Raw genomic sequence first — 19,227 nt, 5'->3', positions numbered from 1 at the left:
CCAGTACGCCAGTAAGCTTGCAGGTATAGTACTGTGCATGTACTATTCATGATGTACATGTAGCGGGTGCTTTGGATTGTTGTGTCGCACAAGATTGATTATCGAGCAGCGCTATTATGCCACGCTAGACGACGTCTCGTTTTCGTTTTCAGTGAGGTACACGTACATTGATGTCACTTAGCTACATGAACGCTAACGGCTTCCTATGTCCGCCCTAGCTATCGTCCTTATGCCGATCGCTAGCCTTTTCTGTGCGGTCCAAGCTTGCACCTCCCCGCTCCATGCCGGGCGGCCCTATGGGCTGGCGGCCACAACATCCTCTATCCTCTCGTGTTGCGTATTCCCTGTGTTCCATCCAAAGGTCCAGGCCCTCGGTCGTGTGACGAAGTACGTGCTCCCAGTGTCTTTCTTGGGCCAATGTCCCGTCAATCGCTACCTGCTTGCTGGTGCGGCTGGCCATAGCTATGTTAGCTGCTAGGCTCGGTGTGAACTGTGTTTCGGCTTGGCTTACTCAGACCCACGATAACTGTCATAAGCCGCTTGACTGTCAGGGTACTGCAACCATGTTCACTGTTTGGCGATCGTCAGTGAAGAAAAGAGCGACAATGCCTGGGTGCTCGCGCTGTTGCAACTTGCATGCTGCCGGTAGCGTTTCAAACCAAGAACGTGATACCTCAGCGTAGAACGAACTCAACTTTTCAGTCTGGTAAAACTGGTCACGATGGATACACAATCGATACTAACGTTGAAAGGCAAGCACACGGAATTATAATAAATGCTTAGCAACTTGCAAGCCAAAAAAATCAGCCACGTTTCATTTTAACCTGCCTCTGTATCTTTTGGAGTGAGAAACTCGAAAGCTTGGCTGTATTAGCTCCAGCCGAGGAGAGTTGGTAAACCGTACAACATTTCCACGTCGACGAATATCGCGCATTAACTATTGTTTGGTGATTCTAGAAACAATTTCTATCAACGCCAATCCAATAGTGCTATGATGTCTCGAGTATTCTCTAGACGAAGCAGCATTATTCGAGTTTGAGTATCGATCAGTACCATGAACACACTAGCTATGAACGACGAATGAGCTCGCGTCTGGGGGACGTATTACTTTAGGATCCATTAGATATTGAACTTGAGAGAACAGCAAACCACGACAGGTTCTGCTAACTCACAACTTGTACGAATCCGACAATAGCTAGATTCCCTACTATAAAAGTTCCAGCACAAGCATACAATATAGCGGTCAGAAGCTCGGTAGACGACAACAATTTCATGTTGGTCTGGAGAAACAGCACTCAGCCCAGTGAAAAGACGCTCACGTCTCCACAAAATAAAATCTTTCAAAACGCTGATAACGGCATTGTAAACTGCCCACTACGTCACTGCCAAGTTGTGGTTGGAAATTGGGGTATTGGCGACAAGAATCAGTGGTTGCCAAGGATAAGATGGCAGACAAATCTTGCAGCAAAAATACCACAATACCGTAAACCCTATGTGCAAACGGACGCTCCCCATTTACGGACATCTCATACACAACCAATCAAAAGCGTCTATTTTGAGAAATATGGAATATGATTGGACGTCCACACAAACATTGCTTGTACCTTGCATATAAGTTTTACGGTAAGTTAGCATCTCTCTTATTGGCTTGCACCATTGTTTTTCAACCAATCCAATCTCCTATAACATTTGACGTCCCGTTTGTATGCTCGGCAAAGGCCGACACCACCTCCGCACCTCGACCACGAGCAGCTCCGTTCCCGCAGCATGTCCAAGCTCAACCCGAACGCGGGCGAGTGGGTCCCCACGTGCGTCTCTTTCTCTTCTTCTACTCCTCTTTCTCCCGCTTACTCTGTCCCTCGTGTGCTGCAGGTTCTCGGCGGCGTCTCCAGCCAAATCTCCAGCCGCGTCGCCCGCCAAGGAGACGGAGAATTTGCCCACCAAGTCGCCGGCCAAGAAGACGGAAGCCGCTGCAGCTGAGCCGGCTAATAGCAAGACGGCGCTGGAAAGAGCGACAGATTTCGGACACGACGTGGCGCTCAACGAGGACGGAGACCCAATTTCCTACGTAGGAAATAATTTGGTGCTGTTTTATTGGAGCAAGGGGAGAGGCTCATGGGCTGTGACTGGTGCAATTAATTGCAGGAGGGCTACTCGCCGCTGCATGACCGGTTTATCTACTCTAAGGAGTATTTGCTGGCGGTACGGAGCAGTTGATATTGGGGTTAAGTGGCGAATTGCAGTCTCATATTGATGGTGTCTACAGTTTCAGCCACTGGGAGATCATGCTATTGCGGGTGTCCCGGACGTTGTGAAAAACCCGACGCCGCTGAAAGTGAGGAACGCGTTTGCTGTCGTTATTGTGAGGGCGACTGATTGTTGTGGATTGTGCAGAAAGTTGGGGCGAAAATCAAGGGCAGACTGATGTACACTGTGGCAGAGCTTCTGCAGGTTGACGGCACTATTTTTTGTCGTTGCTTGTGCGGATCGAACTAATGGGATGCTGCTGCTTATCAGTTCCAACCGCTGTACGAAATGATGCCGGAGGATTTTACGTGGGCCGATACGATCGGTGCGGACGCCGTGATGGGCGACAACAAAAAGGCGAAGAACAAGAAGGACAAGAACCGCCTACAGCGTGGAAATGTCATGTCGTACGACGCGTCCTTGGTGTGCTACTTCAACCCGACGGAGTATGCTGCTGCTATGAACATGGGGCTGTACACGGGCCCTCCTGCTGAGGAAACTGCCAATGGTTCTGATGGAAAGAACAAGGCGCCTGCCGTTGAACCGGTGAACCCTGTCGAAGAAGCGATCAGCGCGAAGCGCCGCATTGCAACGTATGTTTGTCCTGGTCTTACAATGCTGGTTGGACGTTTGCTAACGCCATTGTGTTTCTGGTTTGCGTCACTAGGTTGCTGGATGATGTCAAACCGGATTCGGTGAACTCCATCCTGGAATCATTCATGGGTATTACGATCAGCTGCACGCATACACTGCAAGAGATCATTGACCTGCTGTTTGATCACGCAATAGCGAACCCCTCATTGAGGTAAGACTTGGATTTTGAGTTAGAAAGTCACAGACTGACAATTATTCTCTCTTCCAAGCGATACTTATGCAAGGTTGTGCACGGGTATGTCGGAACGGACACCGGAATTCAAGGACGGCGCTAAGACCATCAACTTCCGGCGGATTCTCCTCACTAAGTGCTATGAGTCTCTCATTGAGGAACCAGAAAGCCAGCCACTCCACCTGTCCAGCAAGAAGAACGGTAGCAACGGCCAAAACGGGGCCGCACAACACTCATGGCGACGGAAGTGCATGCTGCAGAATGTGGGATTTGTCGGTGAACTGTTCCGGCGGCAACTGCTTACCGAGAACATTATGCACGTCTGCGTCGCGATGATGCTCGACGATGAGGTGAATCCTCAAGTCGAAATCATCGAGGCGGCATGCAGGCTTCTTAACTTGGTGCGTGTGTTTCTGTGCGATTCACATGCTTGTGCTGTTCTCTCACCGTTTCTCGCTCTTCCTGTTTAGGTCGGTGATTTGCTTGATGGATCGAGTCCTGCCTCACGGCGAACCATGGACGAGTATTTCGCGGTCCTAGTGCGCATTCAAGAAAACTGCCCGCTTCCGGACCGCGTGAAGAAGCTAATTATTGACGTAAGTGATGCATCTGTTGTCGAAGTTGACGATGGCGACTAACGTAATCTGGAACTTGTTGATGTTGCTGATTGGTTTGTGCAGCTAAAGACTGCGCGTGCGGGTGGATGGATAAAGAATCGCCAAGATGGCTCTTCTGTATCAAGCACTCCTGTCGAATCTCCGGCAAAGCCAACGGATACTGAAAGCAATGGAACCGAAAAGTCCCCGGAAGAGGTAGTACCAGTCACCACACCAGTCATAGCAGATACGTCACCAGCTGAGAGTCAAGTCGATGATTCCACAGCAGCAGTAGTCGACTCCACTGAAGCCGAGGGGTGACTGATAGGTGATGCAATCACACATATAGTTAGAAAAACGTAAGGATAACGCGAGGAAGTGGCAGCGAGTAAACGTCAGACAATTGACGTAGAAATCTCAACAAGATAGTTAGCCACGCCAGTACCCGCACATTTAAAAGCATCGATCAAACGGGAAACAGCAGCATAAAGCATCGTGCATTACTCCGAGCGCGTTTGGACAAGCAGAAGCTGGAAGTTTCCGCCCTCTTCGTCGACTGGAAGTGAAAACTCGTAGCGCACTTGCGTTCGTGCCACATCTTCACCGACATCAACTGCATTTTCCACCTCTTCACGCAACGTAAACACACCAGGTTTTTCCTCGTCAGACACAATCTCCAAGAACCTGCACCATCGACGCAGCAGTGGCCGATCTCGAAGTAGAAACGCATCCGTATTTCCCGCAACCACTGCAACTCCAGAACCAGTCGCCGTCTTCATATAGTCCTGAGCTTCCAGCAAATACGCCAGGGTCTGGTACACATTGCCCATGTGACTACAAAAGGCGTCAGTCCCAAACCATTGCTAGTCTCCATTTCCACGTTACCTCTGATCAGCGAAGAACCTCTCGAACCCGTCGATTAGCAACACCGACGTCTCCTTATCCACCACGTGGAGTGAGCACAGGAAATGCTGCAGCTCCGTACTGCTACGAAGGTATCTGCACATTACCCAATACAATCCTTAAAATCTCCTCTACAACTATCCTAAAACTCATAAAATATCTGTCCCCCGCCTACTTGATGCGGATGCGGCTCCACGCGCTATGAACCTCTCCAGTCTGCACCGGCAGCCGACACTTGGTGCACGCAGTCAGCGGCACGATCTCCGACGCCGCAGGCTGCTGAGACGCGCCCGCGTCGCCGCACATGACGAGCACCACGTTCTTTCCCTTGTGCACTTGCGAGAAGCCGAACTGAAGCAGCAGCGACGTCTGGCCCGCGTCCCTGGGCCCGTGCAGGTACAAGACGCCCCCCTCTCGCAGTGGAGACGCCTCTGGTCCGCTGGCTTTCGAGTCATCCGGGGCGCTGGAGCCCGCGCAGAACTCGGCGCCGCCTCCGTGCGTGAAGAAGTCCTCGAGGCGCGGCATCTGGCAGAGTGATGGTCAGAAGGCAACAAGTAACAACATGACTACATTTCAACTGGGACGAAATCAACATTTGAGCATTGGAGAAGGTATGGCGGTGTGCGGGACCAGCGCTGCAAGCAGGCGTCTCGACTGGGAGGGAGTCAAAAGCTGTTTGGCTCCTCCTGGCGACGTCGAAGGGATTCCATTCGTGCTATGTGCTGCGTCGCGAGATGACTGGAGACGCTACGCGGAGTCTGAGCAGCAAACGTTGTCGCTGTCGATGCCGATGTGGGGCAATGGAACGACTTTATCATCGAGGTCCGTGTAACCACTTGGTTGAAGCGATGAGGCTGCGTGGATTTGACTGGGACGAGTTCCAGACACTGAAAGTGAAGGTTGGTGTGCACCAAACCTGGGGCACAGACAATGACGGCCTGAGCTTGAATTTCAAGGCAAATGTGTGGCGGCAATATCCCGGCGTCGAATATGTTCTCTGCGTGCATATCAGTCCGAGCCTCGAAGTTCTCGTCGAAGAGTATCGTTTGTATCGTTTGGACTCGATTGTGAATGGCGAGCTTGGAACCCCTCGCATGGATGTGACACCGATCGACAGGAATTCTGTCGTGGTGTTTGACGCTCATCGATTGTTGGAGCTTCCTCCTGACGCTGATCTCCCTGCAGGTCTCAACGATCCTGTGACGATTGATCTGGTGGAACTAGTCCGAGGTGAGTTCAAACATATACGAGGAGTGAACGAACGAGCAGAAAGACCGGGGACGACGGTGGTGGCGACGGTGGTAGGATGAGATGACGAGAATAGTGACAATGCAATATTCCACGGTCCCATTGTTTTGCTCCTCAGATTGCTTTTTCGTTACTGCGATTTTGAATACTGCTGTTGTAATTCAGATTGATGCGAACTCGAAATGAATTATTGCCGCCACCGTGTGATGGAATTTGCCCGCATTCACCTAACATTTTTCATTAAGGCTTGTAGTTAGGAGCGTGCCTCCACAGAGGACCGCCGTCACATTTTAACAGCTCAAGCACACTACCATACAATGTAAACACCGGGTAAAACCAGCGCGAGTAGTCGCCATATTTCTCGATGAAATGAGCCACGAAGCGGAACGAGACGAACGCACCGGCAGCATGTAGAAACTGCCGAGGGTGAGCAAAATCTCACCGACATTGTACACAACAAGACCGGGAATGTAGACCGCCACGTTGTCACCGCCATTAGCAAGGGTCACTGCCGTCAAATTCAGCGAATGAATACTGAAAATCGACGACCACCACGTTTTTCGAGTGCTCTCCTCGACATCAGCCACCAACTTTCCCTTTTCACCTGAAGTTTCACCACGTGCTGGATTGCCGTCTTCTGCACCGTTGACATTATCTTGGACATTGCTGGCCGTGATATCGCTTTTCTCCATCTCCAGATCTGTACCCTCCAAAGTTAATTTATCCTCTGGCTGGTGCTGTTGAGAGTCACCGCTCGCACTCTCAAGCCCTTTAGTGTCCATTCCATTATACCCGCTTGCAGATGAATGCTGCAGCTCCTTACTGAGTGTCGACCTAGATTGCGAGTGCCTGAAACCCAAAAGCCCGGAGTTGCGAGGCGGCAAGAAACGACCCGACGAAAGTCCCAACTAAACTCAGGACCATGATGATGGAGAACACAAGAAACTGGCCGATCCAAACGCGGCGAGGTTGAGTCCGTCTTTGTTCTCGGCAGCAGTGGTGAAATATACAAGGCGTCGCTGATGTGGCCCAGACTCAGGCCATCAATTTGTTAGGAGAATAATTCTGAATGCAATACCGTACCGTCATTTTCACATTGCAATCGAAAAAAGTGGCGTTACGAAAGCGAGTGTATTGCACACAAAACGAGGTCTACCATCATTCCGGTAAAAAAAAATGGCCGATATGGAGCGCGCCGGCACCGGTACGTTTCTCTCTGCTGCTTCGTATGCGTTGGATCCTTGTGTGCTTCCACCTACGTCTTCTTCCTCTCGGTTTCCTCTTTCTTCACGTCCCAGTTGCACGCACCTCCAGTGCGAACGGACTGCGTACTGTCGTGAACACGCAACTCACTCACGACTATCGATACAATGTGCAGGCGGCACGAAGCGCAAGCACAAGGAAAACGCCTTCACGGCCAAGGCGGAAAGTGGAACGCTCAAGGTGAAGATCCTGCGACGAGACCAGAAGCCTGGGGAACGTGTGGGGGTTACCGCCTCCACCTCCAGCATCAGGACGAGGCCTGGACGCGCCCCCAAGCAGCCGCCGCCACCTTCAGACTCGCCACCCAAGCCCCGACCCAACAGGAAACACGTGCCCATTTTCTATGAGCCGCAGTTCCGCCAGCCCATCAAACGCGGAGGCAGCCACAGCAGCTCCACGGACGAGTCGGTGACCCATTCCACGTCATCCACGGGCGTGCCAGGCATTCACTCGACGTCGTCTACGGATGTCGCTGAAAGTTCTGCGACTTCATCGTCATCGAGTTTTGTGGCGCAGCTGTCGGATGTGAGGCTGCAGTCGGCGAGTACCAGTGGAGGGGACATTGGGCCGCCACCAAGGACGAACCCGCTGTTTGAACGAAACGACAGTGATGGATTGGGGACGCTTGGAGATCTGCTAGGACCGTACTTCCCGTCCCGAAGTGGACTACAACCGAGGTTTCCGCTGGATGGATCGCAACCGCGAACGACATCGTCTGCAGGACTGCTGGCAGACCAACCGGGATTGACATCGGCACTGCACCAGCTAGCGTCGTCGTCGGCGTCCTATCGCACAGCATTAGATGCGCTTTCAGCGCGGGAGTCGTCAACTTCCGCTGCTGAAGTACCTCCCACAGACACGACTGGTGCTATACCTTCGGCTGCTTCCACCACATCTGATGTGAAACATAATGGCGCAACTGGGGGCCTGGAAACGTATCGGTTTGATCCGTTTACTGCATTGCAGACAGCAATCGATCATGCACGCCGATCCTCGTCAACTAATGTATCAGCGGGTGGAGGCAACGACAAGCATCGTGAAATTGGTAGCCCCAACAGCAATGCCCGATTTTACAGGCTTGAACGTTCAGGGTCCAGTGCAGTAACTCCAAACAGAGGAAACTCCTCGGCGTCGGATACTACGGGGCCTCCCCCAGAGCGCCCACCAGCGTTTACATTGCAGAACTCCCTCATGGGAGGTGGGATCCATAGCTTCATCTCGTCGAAGTTACCTGTCGAGGCCAACAACGCCAAGGGTTCCATTTCAAGTGACGAAATCGATGGTAAGAGCGCAACTTCCATGACTGGACCGCCATCAGAGGCCCCCCCGTCGTTCTTTCTCCAGAATTTACTCATGGGTGGTGACATTTCAATGTCAAAACTACCAAAAGCTCATCTCAGTCTCGACAGGCTCGGCTCGTTGACGAGTCTCATCAGCCAGGCCAACGAGGCTACCAAAGACCTGCACACCTCACTGGAATCTCCACCAAAGGCGCATCTAAGCCTGGAGAGACTAGTGTCGTTAACAAGTGTTACCAGTGAGGACGGTGAGATCGGTAAGGCTGGTATGAAGTCAACAGTATCTGCACGGGACATGGCATGTAGTTCTGCTCCTTCGAGCGCTGCTGACGGTGCACAGAGCGATAACGTGGCGGACCTCGGACCGCCGCCTTGTGGTCCTCCTGCGTTCACAATTGGAAACTCGCTTATGGGAGGAGGCATTGATCTACAACCTGCGGCAGCGAATGTCAACACACAAGATTTCGACTGGAAGCTGCACAGGAGCGCGTCATCCAGCGGCGGGGACGCAAATTCGACTGCAGGTGGGATCAGTCACGGATTGCGAGCGCGGCTTGAGCGGAAGCTGGCTTCGTCGGGTAAGTCAGAGCAACTTCGCCAAGATAAATAGTTTTTCGATAAGCAGCGTTCAAGTCCGTGAAGGAGAATTTGCACCAGTAACTGCGGATGAACATGATTTAAGATCACATCATAATATGATTGTGCTGCCATCTTCGCTTTTGGCCCACGAGTGTTCTCTACTGCGTAGTCCAGACGATGCTCAGGCCCTAATCAATATGCGCGCACGTCCAGAGGTCGTCGCCCAGGAAGTGTACCATCTCGATAGCCACGCCCTTGTTCTTGTTTCGGCTGCAACCCAACAATCACAAGTAAGTTCAGTCCACGCCCAGCATCGCTACCAAATCCACCACGTACATGTCATCGGTGGACATGGTCAGGATGCCAATAGCCATAGCGTACTCCTTGCCCTCCGCCATAATCGCCTGCATACCACGAGTATGAGTCCACTGGTCACAATATTGTCACTACTCAATCCGCTGCACGTACTACGGGGGTACCGGCCTCCAGAGCCTCGGGCATGTCGCCGCCCGCCGACGTGAGGCCCGGGCACATGACGTTGGCGCCCGACAGCACGAACGGGATCGCGCCCTTGTCTGCGCGCACCTGCTTCATTACGTGGGGCACTGCAGCATCAAGTAGTCAGTCTCTATTACTCCCAGAAAAGAACTCCGCAGAGACAGTTTCTGTACCCTTGTGCAGCAACTTGAGCGTGGGCATGAACGGCCCGTCACGCTGGTTGAAGAAGACGGGCTCGCCCTCGTGTAGCACAATCTGGATGTGGTTGTGACTGTCATAGATGACATATCATATTAGTATTTTCAGTATTAATAGGAGGTGATGCCACATATCAGACACGCGACTACGAACCACTTGGCCACCACCATCGGCGCCTTCTTGGGCATGAGCATCTCCGCGTAGGGCTCTAGCTGCGGGTACTGCTCCACCACTTTGGAGCGCACGCTGCGCTGCTGCGAGGACTTGACCTTACTGCTCGTGCTCACGTGCTCGTCGACGCTGAAGCGCTTGAACATGGCGACGGGGATGTTTGGACTGAGGAAATCGTACCCAGCCAAAAAAACGACCTATGATATCGCATAGTACATGCGTTTATATGGGCTTCATGCTTGGATCATAAAACTAGACCCAGGACAAACAGCATGTTTGGCTCGACCAACTTGCACAATACAGTTCAAAATGCTGATGAACGTCACAGCATTTGACAATTGCCTACTCAGCATCACCATGAGCTGCAGCCAACCAGGATAACAGGACGGATTGCAAACAAAGAGCCACTCAAACTCCACCGCGCAACCGTCAGATTCAAGAGCTGCAAGTAAAAATTGCCGCCTATCACTTCCTTGTCAGCTCAGCTCACTGGACTTTGATTCTTCCACGCAGGAACTTTTCAGTTTGTTATGGCTTGTCACCTTGAGCGCCTCTTTCAATGTGTTGTGAGACCAGGCATCAAAATTTCCCATGAGCTGGACAAGAGTGTTGTGAGACCAGGCATCAAAATTTCCCATGAGCTGGACAAGAGTGTTGTGATTGTTCCGAGCCGAAAGCCACTTGCTTGGCCACTTGCGATATCTCGGGTTTGCCCATAAGAAATCTCACGATCTTGACATGACCCACATTTGCCGCGTTCTGCAAAGCTGCACATACTACTTCAGCAAGAACACGCTGCTCTCCGTACAAAGCTTCTATCATGTCAATCATGTCGTGCGTAGTCATCGCGAAAGCTGTGCAGATCACATCGGGCGGGATACATTTCTCCTTGTACAAGATTGAAGCGATAGCTCCGCGATCCTTCCTCGGTATATTAGTCTCACATCCGAATCCGGTTACGTTCTCGAAGGCAGCGGCGATGGATTCAGCGAGAATGCTATACAGCTCGTAGCAGCCGGACATAAATTGAAATGCGCATTTTGATACCAGATCGAAACGCAGAAGGAGAGCCTTCGTGGAGTGTCTTGCTCTGAACACTTGTTGCAAAAGCTATTGATGATGAATGGTTCGTCTTGGTCGCCTTCTACGCTATCGAATCATACTGAATAGTCATCTCAGAACACAGCCTCGACGATGTTGAGCTCCGGGTTCTGGCAAGCACCAATCTTCAGCTCACAGGGGCTCGAGTGTCGTTGACAACTAGATTTTGCGCCAAACCATGAATACACGTTTACGATTTCTTGCCAGCACCGAGGGACAGATGTCGGGGCAGAGCGAATCAAACAAAGCGGGATTCTGTTGATGCGCTGGAAAAAAAATGTTCCTCGGTAAGATAACCAGTATTGACTGAAACAGCAAGCACGACGTTGGCATCGATCTTCGTAGACTGCGTAGCGGACACTAGAGTCCAGCGACTACTGTAAGTTGAGTTCTCTCGATCATCCTCGAGTACCATCGGAGTAATTTACAAATTCACCTCCATCCCGAGCAAGAAGACGCACCCGAGTCCGGTGATTATTGACCTCACGGGAGAGGACTCGGACTCTTTCCAGGGCACCAAGTGTCCGTGTACGGCAGAAATCGACACGACTGCTGGCAATTACAGCTCAAGACTTGGGCCCAACGCTACCAAGAATACCCACCATCTACAAATCCAACAGGCTGTCGTCCAAGCAGCTGCACGGGTCAACATGGAAGACTGCAAGAACTGCTGGACGAGTTTGACGGCGACTTGGCTGAGGCGACGATGGCTGCAGCTAGCAATGGCCATTTTGGATGCATTGTTACAATTTCTGTAAGCCTCGTGATGACGAATACTATATGAGTATTGAAGGGCCTGCAGCGAGAAGTGGACATGCGGAGGTCATCCAGCGACGTCAATCGCTTTTCGTGAAGCTGTTAGGAATGGTCATATTGACGTGGTTAAAGTCGTTGCTAACTTTCTCCATCCGTATCTTACGGGTTTTGACGAAGAGTGTGAGTTCATACTGTCCACTGCGATTTCTGGTGAATACGTGGATATGGTGGTATTTTTGCTCGCTTGGGAAGAATTCAACAGCGATATTTACAGTGTGTTCGAAGAAGCCATGAACAAGGGTAACACGATGTTGCAGAGAGAATTTAATTACGCCAAGCTGAACAACGGCAAGAACTTGTTCGTGGAGGTGGCTGGAAAGGGACAGATGCAGTCAAGTATATGTGTGATCGTGACAACATCGACGCGAAGCTGCTTCGCGAAGCATTTACCCGTGCTACTGCCACTAGTTGTGCTGCTGTCATCGAGTTCATACAAGAAGGTGGCCACGTTGCATGAGAGCATCGATGTAAAACTTGGCAATTCTTATCAAGCTTCTGGGAAGCTGCAGCAATATCAAATGCATTCATAACACGCATCGTAAACTGAACGGTTTCTACATTCAAGTCATGTGATCATATTGATTGTCGTAGTGGCTGAGGGGCTAGGAAAAGCTGCGTTCCTACTTGCTGCTAAGTTCCGTTCAAAGAAATCGCTTCGGTATCTGGTTCCTAGTAGCTCGATAGCACTGTTCACTATACATTCAGTGGCCAGGTTCGACGCCACCCCACGAGTCCACAACACCAAACTTTTGTCGCTTCAAACAGAAAGATCACAATGCACAATCCGCGACCCGCTGCTCTCTTAAATGCTGCGCCTACTGCTCCGGAGGAAACGTGTACCCCATCGTACAAACACTAATTAGTCTGTGTCCTCTGGGAAATCAGCTCGGTGATGTCATGTTGCTTTTCACCCACCGCTTGCTCAAACGCGCCACGTATGTCCCAGTGAAGGTGCTCACACTCAAGTAATAACTTCACAACACCAGCGTATCCACCAGAAATCGCACATGACAAGGCATTACTTCGTTCACCGGCAGGCATATACTCGTCGTCGCTGACACTACCCACCGCTAAGTTTACGATATCGACATGCCCGTGTTCAGTTGCCACATCCAGAACATGCCACGCTGCGTCGTTTTGACTTTCTTCATGGTCTCGTTCATATCCGTAGTACACAAATTTTCCCTCTTGGAGGCGTTCCATCTGAACTTCAGACAAAAGCTGTCCGACAACCTCAAAGTGGCCATTACCTGCAGCAATCACAGCCATACTATCCAAATCACTCAGCACGTCATCGTCCAAGTAATACTCTCCATCACCGATAAATTCGGGTAGAAGAGTTTCTACAGCCTCGGAAAAGCCATGCTCGACAGCATATTGAAGTGCATCTGACACAGTGCACCCTAACTCGTCGATCAGATCCTCCAATGACTCGTAGTCTCCCGCTTTTATTGCTTCGATTAGAGCTTCTTCGGGGTCCATAGCAAGTTGGTCAATTGTATTGAGCACGTGAGGCAACGCGAGGATTTCGAGGGGGAAGTGCGCGCTCTCCAGTCTTTTGTACTGGGGGCCAACTGGTCCTCGGGCTTTCTCTTCTTGGGCTTGGCATCGGCTCCTGGTTAGCTTCGAATTGTCTTTCTCAGTAATTTTTCTCTTGCGGGGACGCTGGGTGTGGAGTTCGCGCGGTTGGTTTGCTTGCCAGCACGTGTAGTCACTGGCATCGCTTTCGGGTTTTGGTGCGAAGGGACTATCGTACCAACCGAGATAAATACGATGTGGAAAACCTTCAACAGCAATACAGGTGACTCAATCGGTGATTGCACGTGTATTGACTGGGCAGTGTTCACATGCAGCGATTTGTGACATAAAATACTATCTGTAAGGTTGTTTTCCCGATGATGCTGGTTGTCTGTCACCTCACGTTCCAAGAACATGGCAACTTCAAGATTTCCGTCGATATTCCTTCCGTTATCTTCACTGGTGCGGTCAAATCAATGACCGATCTCGCACCGGTAAGGTCAAACCTGGGTCGAATTGGCGATCTTGAAACCTTTATCAAGTTTGGTAGAGGTACGATTCGTGTGGATTAACGTATACGCAAACTGATAAAAAACAACTCAGTGATGGCCAAAAATGTACGCGATGGCATTGCGCACAACGCGGTGAGTAGAAATATGTATTGGAATATTGGATTAGCGTCCAATAATACCTGCAATGCCAGCAATAGTTACTGCAATACTACTAAACACCACTCGTTGAGGATCAACTGGATAAAAGTCAACTAACTGATTAGGGGTAGGGAACAATAAAAGTTGCAATGTTGACGGGCGCGCCAATATGTAGTGAAATACCGGGCGAGCTTGTGGTATGGCACTGCGAGTAGTATTGATTAATGCCAATACTTGCAATACATTTTTGGCCATCACTGATAAAATCTACAACCCCGTCGAAGAAACTGCGCTCGGCTGGTCTTAGGTGCATGTTAGTGGTGATAGTTTGGTTGGCGTCTAACGGACGTGTCTGGACCAAACATTGCAGCGCTTCCAGGGGAACGTGGCCGATGCAGTTGTGGCTGCAGCTACGACTAGTTATCGGGATTGTATCGTGGCACTACGAGATCATATCTGTGATCTTGATGATGAAGAACACTACCTCGATACCAGAAATGGGGGATACTCAAGTTGTCGAATTCGTGCTGGGGGCATTGTCGTCTGATGGAGAAATCAACGAAGAAACAACATGGACAGCTTTCCATGAAGCTGCGAAGCGTAGATATCTCGATATCGTAAAAATACTTCCCAAGATTTGTCGTGGCTTGACGAATTTGACCGTGAGTGCAGTCCTGCAATTATAAACTGGTGGTGGCACTTCTGCTGGATTTGGGGATTGTAACTACGATATTGGTAACGCATTTGTGGAGGCTATCATTAAGGGACAGCACAACGTGGCCAGAACAATTTTCACTATCTATATATACAAGCTAACAACGGAAAGAACCTGTCCGCGGAAATGGCAGGACGTGGATGCACGGATGTTGTCATACATTTGCTAGCACCTCCTGACAGTGACTCGAATAGGTTCTGAATCAAGGTGAAGCAGCTCAGCGTCGTTAGCTTCCTCTATTGAGTGCGGCTGGAGGTATTGTTCGGCGTGGTGAGCATCTGGGGGAGCAACGTACATGTACCGGTCGCGGAGACCAGCAAGGGGATAGCGAGCTTTGACAAAGGATTTCTGACCAGGCGTATACACGCGTGTATACGCCGCAGGATGGTACAGTAATCAAATGCAAGTGCGCTTGGTTGCTCCAACACTGTGGCCATAGATCTCCATCTGTTGGTCTGACGGACCATCAGGAAAAGCTTTGAAAACCAACACCGGTACATGTATCATGCTATCTGCTACCATAAAACGGTTCCTTGGATCCTTGTGGTCTTATCCCCACCCGGCAATACGGTAAGTCTCTGTTGGTATTGCTCGTGAGGCCCGAATTGCCCCCGAGCGTGATGTGGAAATACCTTCACAAAACCAGACAGCCATGGCCCATGACTCACGGGGCAGATTCAGTGAGTCGACTTGTGACGTGACCGATGGCGCTAAGATGTTGTGTACGTACGTGTTTGTTCATGTAGTCTGGCTCGAGCCAGAGACAATTTCAGGGCGACTGTACTGTCCGTGTGGTTATTGCTCTTCACGCAGCCGGATCAGGCCAGTCTTTCTCGAGCTTCGGGCTGCTGTCTATAAAAGGGGGAAATACCATTTTGAGGCTCCGCAGAGTGCCCATTTTGCAGCAAGAAAAACGGCGAGATTGGGCCAAATGCTATCTAGTATACCTTGCTTTATTCAACATCAACACCCAATGTGTTGCCGCAAGAGTTCACAGAAGCTTATCCACGTAGGAAACGAGGAGTAGAACGACAAAGACGACGAGATGCCGACAGTGGGCTACAAGGAGATTCCTGCGCATTTTGAAGGTGGCCGTTTAAGTCAATAATGCGTCTTTGTTGCCTTGAATATCTAGGGACAAACGCTTCGCAGAAGACAACGAGGGGATATTCTGAGTTTAACAAGTGCGAGGTTGATCTAGATTCCGACACTAGTGTGCATTTTATAGAGGATACCTCGAATTCGGCGCAACAGCGCCGAGGATATCTGAACTCAGTCTATAGACCCACTCACCTTTGCACACGCACATCTACGGCCAAGCCGCCGTGATGACCCTACTGCTGGACTCCATGGTGTTCCACGACTGTATGGCCAAGCGCGGCCGCTTTGAGAACGACGCCCGAGATCCAGGAGTTCAAAGCCTAAAGCCTTGTCGATCTCCCACTTCAAGGCAGTACCCTTTTGTAGTCTCCCAGACTACCCATTTCAATTCAAGGCGGTACGGTTTTCAGAATGCCCCATTGGTCACACCCATGTTGCATGACATGAGCGGCATACTGGATGTTGAGCAAGTCCATATGATGCTGTACGTTGGGATCTGCTCGGTGCGAGAGACCTGTCGGACACCTGTGGGGCAAAGGCTGTGTCTGCTCGCTTCCTTTAATAGCTGCAACACTTGTGTTTTTGCTTTCTCTCAGTCTTGAGTTATCGTGCCAGAGCCTCACATCACCAATGCCAACGTCAGTATCCGTCGATAACGCCCCCAGTGCCGGTACCAGTTGTGATTGGGAAGACATGAGTGTGTCGGCCATGGAGCTCGGCCTCTACGCACCGTCACGCGCTGCGGTGAGAAAATGGCCGCAAGAACTGAAGGACAAACGCAAGACAGAGCTGCATAACCACCGGGCGTCGCGATTCCGGAACAAGAAGGCAAGCGAGAACGTCGCCATGCAGCAGGAGCGTCGTTGCCTCGAGCGCGAGCTGGAGAATCGCATCGGCGAGTTGCGTCACACAGACGTAGGTCGGGACATTGAAGGGGTTCCACAAGTCCAGCGTGAATTGCAGCGACTTGTCCTGGAGCGCGAAGACCTACGAGAGGAGAGTGTGGCACTTCGACAAGAAATCACTCAGCGTTTGAAGTTCCGGGAAGTTGTTCAAAGCGCCACTAACAAGCTCGCAGTCGAGAACTTCTCTCCTGACGGTAGTGAGCAGGCGAGTGACGTCACCGTGCGCTATGTCGATTCGACATGGCTACCAGTTCAGGAGCAAGCTGGCCGGTGGGTGCACTTCACGAATGAAAAGCCGTCTTTCTTCTTCTTCCCCTTCTCGGGACACGAGATTGACACCGTGCTTCGCCTTCACGACAGCAAGGCGTCCACTGTTTCGGAGAAATTGATTTTGTTTGGCAAGTTCCTTGGGTGGAGTGTGCACCATGGGACTTTACTGCAAGATAAAAAATGGCATCTCGACCGCTTCAGTAAACGTGTGGAACGCTCCTTCGATTCGTTGCTTAACGGAATGTACCATAACGATGGCACCTGCATATGGCCCATTATGCCAACGGCTAGGGATTTAGGAGTGACTGCAGAGTTTGACTTTCAGACCACCCAGAAGCTTGACGACAGTTCATCCGTGATCATGCGCAGCGTTTCAGGAAACCTCCATTTTCGATACATGGGCGTGATACATCGAGCACAAATTCAGCTACAGGACGACGGCAAACGTGCGCTCAAGTTTTACTACGTCGTCGGAGATTCAAAAGCCAATGCACGAAGCCGCGCAGCTGACACGACGTCCCAAGGTGATGTCTGCTGGATTACTGATGAACGAGGCTTCTCGCTAACGCTTGCCGAGGTCGATGGCGCATCAGTGGACGTCAGCTTTGATAGCTTGACATGCCTGAACAGCGAGCAGAACGCTTTTACTAACTTTATCATGCTTGGTCATATGGCCACTCGCTGGGAGCAGCTGGTAATGCTTTCAAATTTGCTGAAGTTTGAATGAACGTGTGCTGAGCACACGGATCTTACAGTGTAGGCGTTGTTTCGGCGTGCTAGGGGGATGATGAGGTTTTGTACCTCAATACTAGTAATACCGCCATAATACTTTGATGTACTCGACGATCATTGTCGTCATTCTTCAATTGCAGTTCGTCCCGGGCTCTACCTCGTCAAGCACAGTAGGCTACTCTGTGAACATCTTGACGACGTATTGCCTTCTATCCTACAAACACACACCCAGCCCCAGGGTATAGCACGATCTGTGATTCACAAATCGCGCAAGTTGCTACCATATATAATAGTTCAAGTTTTGGTGTGCTCGCGTGATGTGACATCCGTTGAGCAGCTCTCGAGTTGACGCAGCATTCTCCTTGAGCCTTACATCTGCGCTAGGAGGTCTACCAAGAAGAGCATTTTTGGATGTTGTAGTGAAGAGTAGCAGGTTACGCACTGTGTTTTTTCTTCTTTGCTTTATTTTAGAAGAAGAATAGGTTTAGAGCTTCTTCAGCGCCAGACGATGGTTTCAACAACACGACCGCTTGACAAGCTGACAGCTAGAACTGTCACCATAGTTATTAATAAGCTTAACCTGCTGAACAACAACTTTTTCGAGCAACCTGCGCGGACCTCCAAGCCTGCGTTAACCTCCAGCTAACCTCCATACAAAAACCAAATAGAATTTTTTTTGGATCCTTTGAATCCAAGGCTCCAAGCAATAGAATCGCGATCAAAGACAATGGAAGAGCTCCGGTCTCAAGACTGGACGTCGCGCTCACCACGCACTCTGGGGCGTATTCGCCCCATGCGCGACAGCATCAGCCGTAGTAACTCTATAAAGGCCAGTTAAACTCTAGATCCCCGTTCGGAGTCTAGGCCACGCCTGGGAGATTCGCCTGGAGCTTCAAGCCTGACTCCGACCTCTGATCGCTACCCGCTACGCAGCCGTTCCAGCACACCTCAAGCCAACGATTACGGTACAGCCCCCAATACTCCAATTTCTCAGAGCAAACGACAGCGGCATCCTCCGTCCGGCTCTTCCCCTTGCCAGCAAAAGAAACAACAAACAGGTGCTAGAGGTGTTGTCATCGCCAGCGAATCAAGCAGCAGACCCGCAGCCATTCTTCCGGAGGATGCAGCCGCACCCGAACAAGATCCGAAATCAAATCTAGCCGTATGCTTCCGAAGTATTCCTAAGCTCGGGACTCGGCTTCACAGTGACCCCACGCGGTTATTTACTGCACGACGCTAGCACAAGTATCAACTGTGGCTATTTGTTCAACTGTTTCATCATCCTAACGGCTGGTATCTCTCCGACGAAGAGTTTGACAACGACTACTTTACGCGTATTGCAAGCGGTGCAATATGACGATTGCTATCGTGATTCGGAACTATATAGTGACGGACCACATGAATCTTTTTCACACTACTTGTGCTCTCCACGTCTTCGGTCCATATTGCCATCAATACTACCTTGATAGCAAGTCGTGCTGATGTCGAGCAATAGGATCCGCTTCGAACAACCACCGCGTTCGCATCCATACTCTGGGGTTGTGAGCTCGACTTTTGGGTTCCCTTCGTCATGCATCCCTGTGAGTTGAGAT

General features: G+C 50.7%; 5 protein-coding genes across 5 annotated transcripts; 3 read left to right on the top strand and 2 right to left on the bottom strand.

Moving 5' to 3' along the window:
• Window positions 1-1,767: 1,767 nt before the first annotated feature.
• Window positions 1,768-3,990, top strand: KRP23_4217 (Eukaryotic translation initiation factor 4G; the record flags this gene model as incomplete). Its single annotated transcript, XM_067889147.1, has 10 exons — window positions 1,768-1,808; window positions 1,873-2,068; window positions 2,146-2,202; window positions 2,267-2,335; window positions 2,395-2,451; window positions 2,518-2,840; window positions 2,915-3,052; window positions 3,111-3,474; window positions 3,544-3,669; window positions 3,754-3,990. 10 exons carry the CDS (start codon window positions 1,768-1,770, stop codon window positions 3,988-3,990), a joined length of 1,608 nt encoding a protein of 535 aa, XP_067748335.1.
• Window positions 3,991-4,169: 179 nt separating this feature from the next.
• KRP23_4216 (uncharacterized protein) lies at window positions 4,170-5,097 on the bottom strand (the record flags this gene model as incomplete). Its single annotated transcript, XM_067889146.1, has 3 exons — window positions 4,170-4,503; window positions 4,555-4,668; window positions 4,748-5,097. The coding sequence occupies 3 exons, from the start codon at window positions 5,095-5,097 to the stop codon at window positions 4,170-4,172; spliced, it is 798 nt and encodes a 265-aa protein (XP_067748334.1).
• Window positions 5,098-6,996: 1,899 nt separating this feature from the next.
• Window positions 6,997-8,991, top strand: KRP23_4215 (uncharacterized protein; the record flags this gene model as incomplete). Its single annotated transcript, XM_067889145.1, has 2 exons — window positions 6,997-7,024; window positions 7,199-8,991. The coding sequence occupies 2 exons, from the start codon at window positions 6,997-6,999 to the stop codon at window positions 8,989-8,991; spliced, it is 1,821 nt and encodes a 606-aa protein (XP_067748333.1).
• A 157-nt stretch (window positions 8,992-9,148) lies between these two features.
• On the bottom strand, window positions 9,149-9,973 carry KRP23_4214 (Malignant T-cell-amplified sequence 1-like protein; the record flags this gene model as incomplete). The annotated part of the gene is made up of 5 exons (XM_067889144.1): window positions 9,149-9,230; window positions 9,297-9,364; window positions 9,429-9,565; window positions 9,632-9,729; window positions 9,810-9,973. The coding sequence occupies 5 exons, from the start codon at window positions 9,971-9,973 to the stop codon at window positions 9,149-9,151; spliced, it is 549 nt and encodes a 182-aa protein (XP_067748332.1).
• Window positions 9,974-16,358: 6,385 nt separating this feature from the next.
• On the top strand, window positions 16,359-17,630 carry KRP23_4213 (uncharacterized protein; the record flags this gene model as incomplete). Its single annotated transcript, XM_067889143.1, has 1 exon — window positions 16,359-17,630. The coding sequence occupies one exon, from the start codon at window positions 16,359-16,361 to the stop codon at window positions 17,628-17,630; it is 1,272 nt and encodes a 423-aa protein (XP_067748331.1).
• Window positions 17,631-19,227: the final 1,597 nt, after the last annotated feature.

This window comes from Phytophthora ramorum, assembly GCF_020800215.1.
Source record: "Phytophthora ramorum isolate Pr-102 chromosome Unknown Phyram_PR-102_s0003, whole genome shotgun sequence".
NCBI classification, from domain to species: Eukaryota; Oomycota; class Peronosporomycetes; order Peronosporales; family Peronosporaceae; genus Phytophthora; species Phytophthora ramorum.
This window is presented reverse-complemented; position numbering and strand designations above follow the sequence as displayed.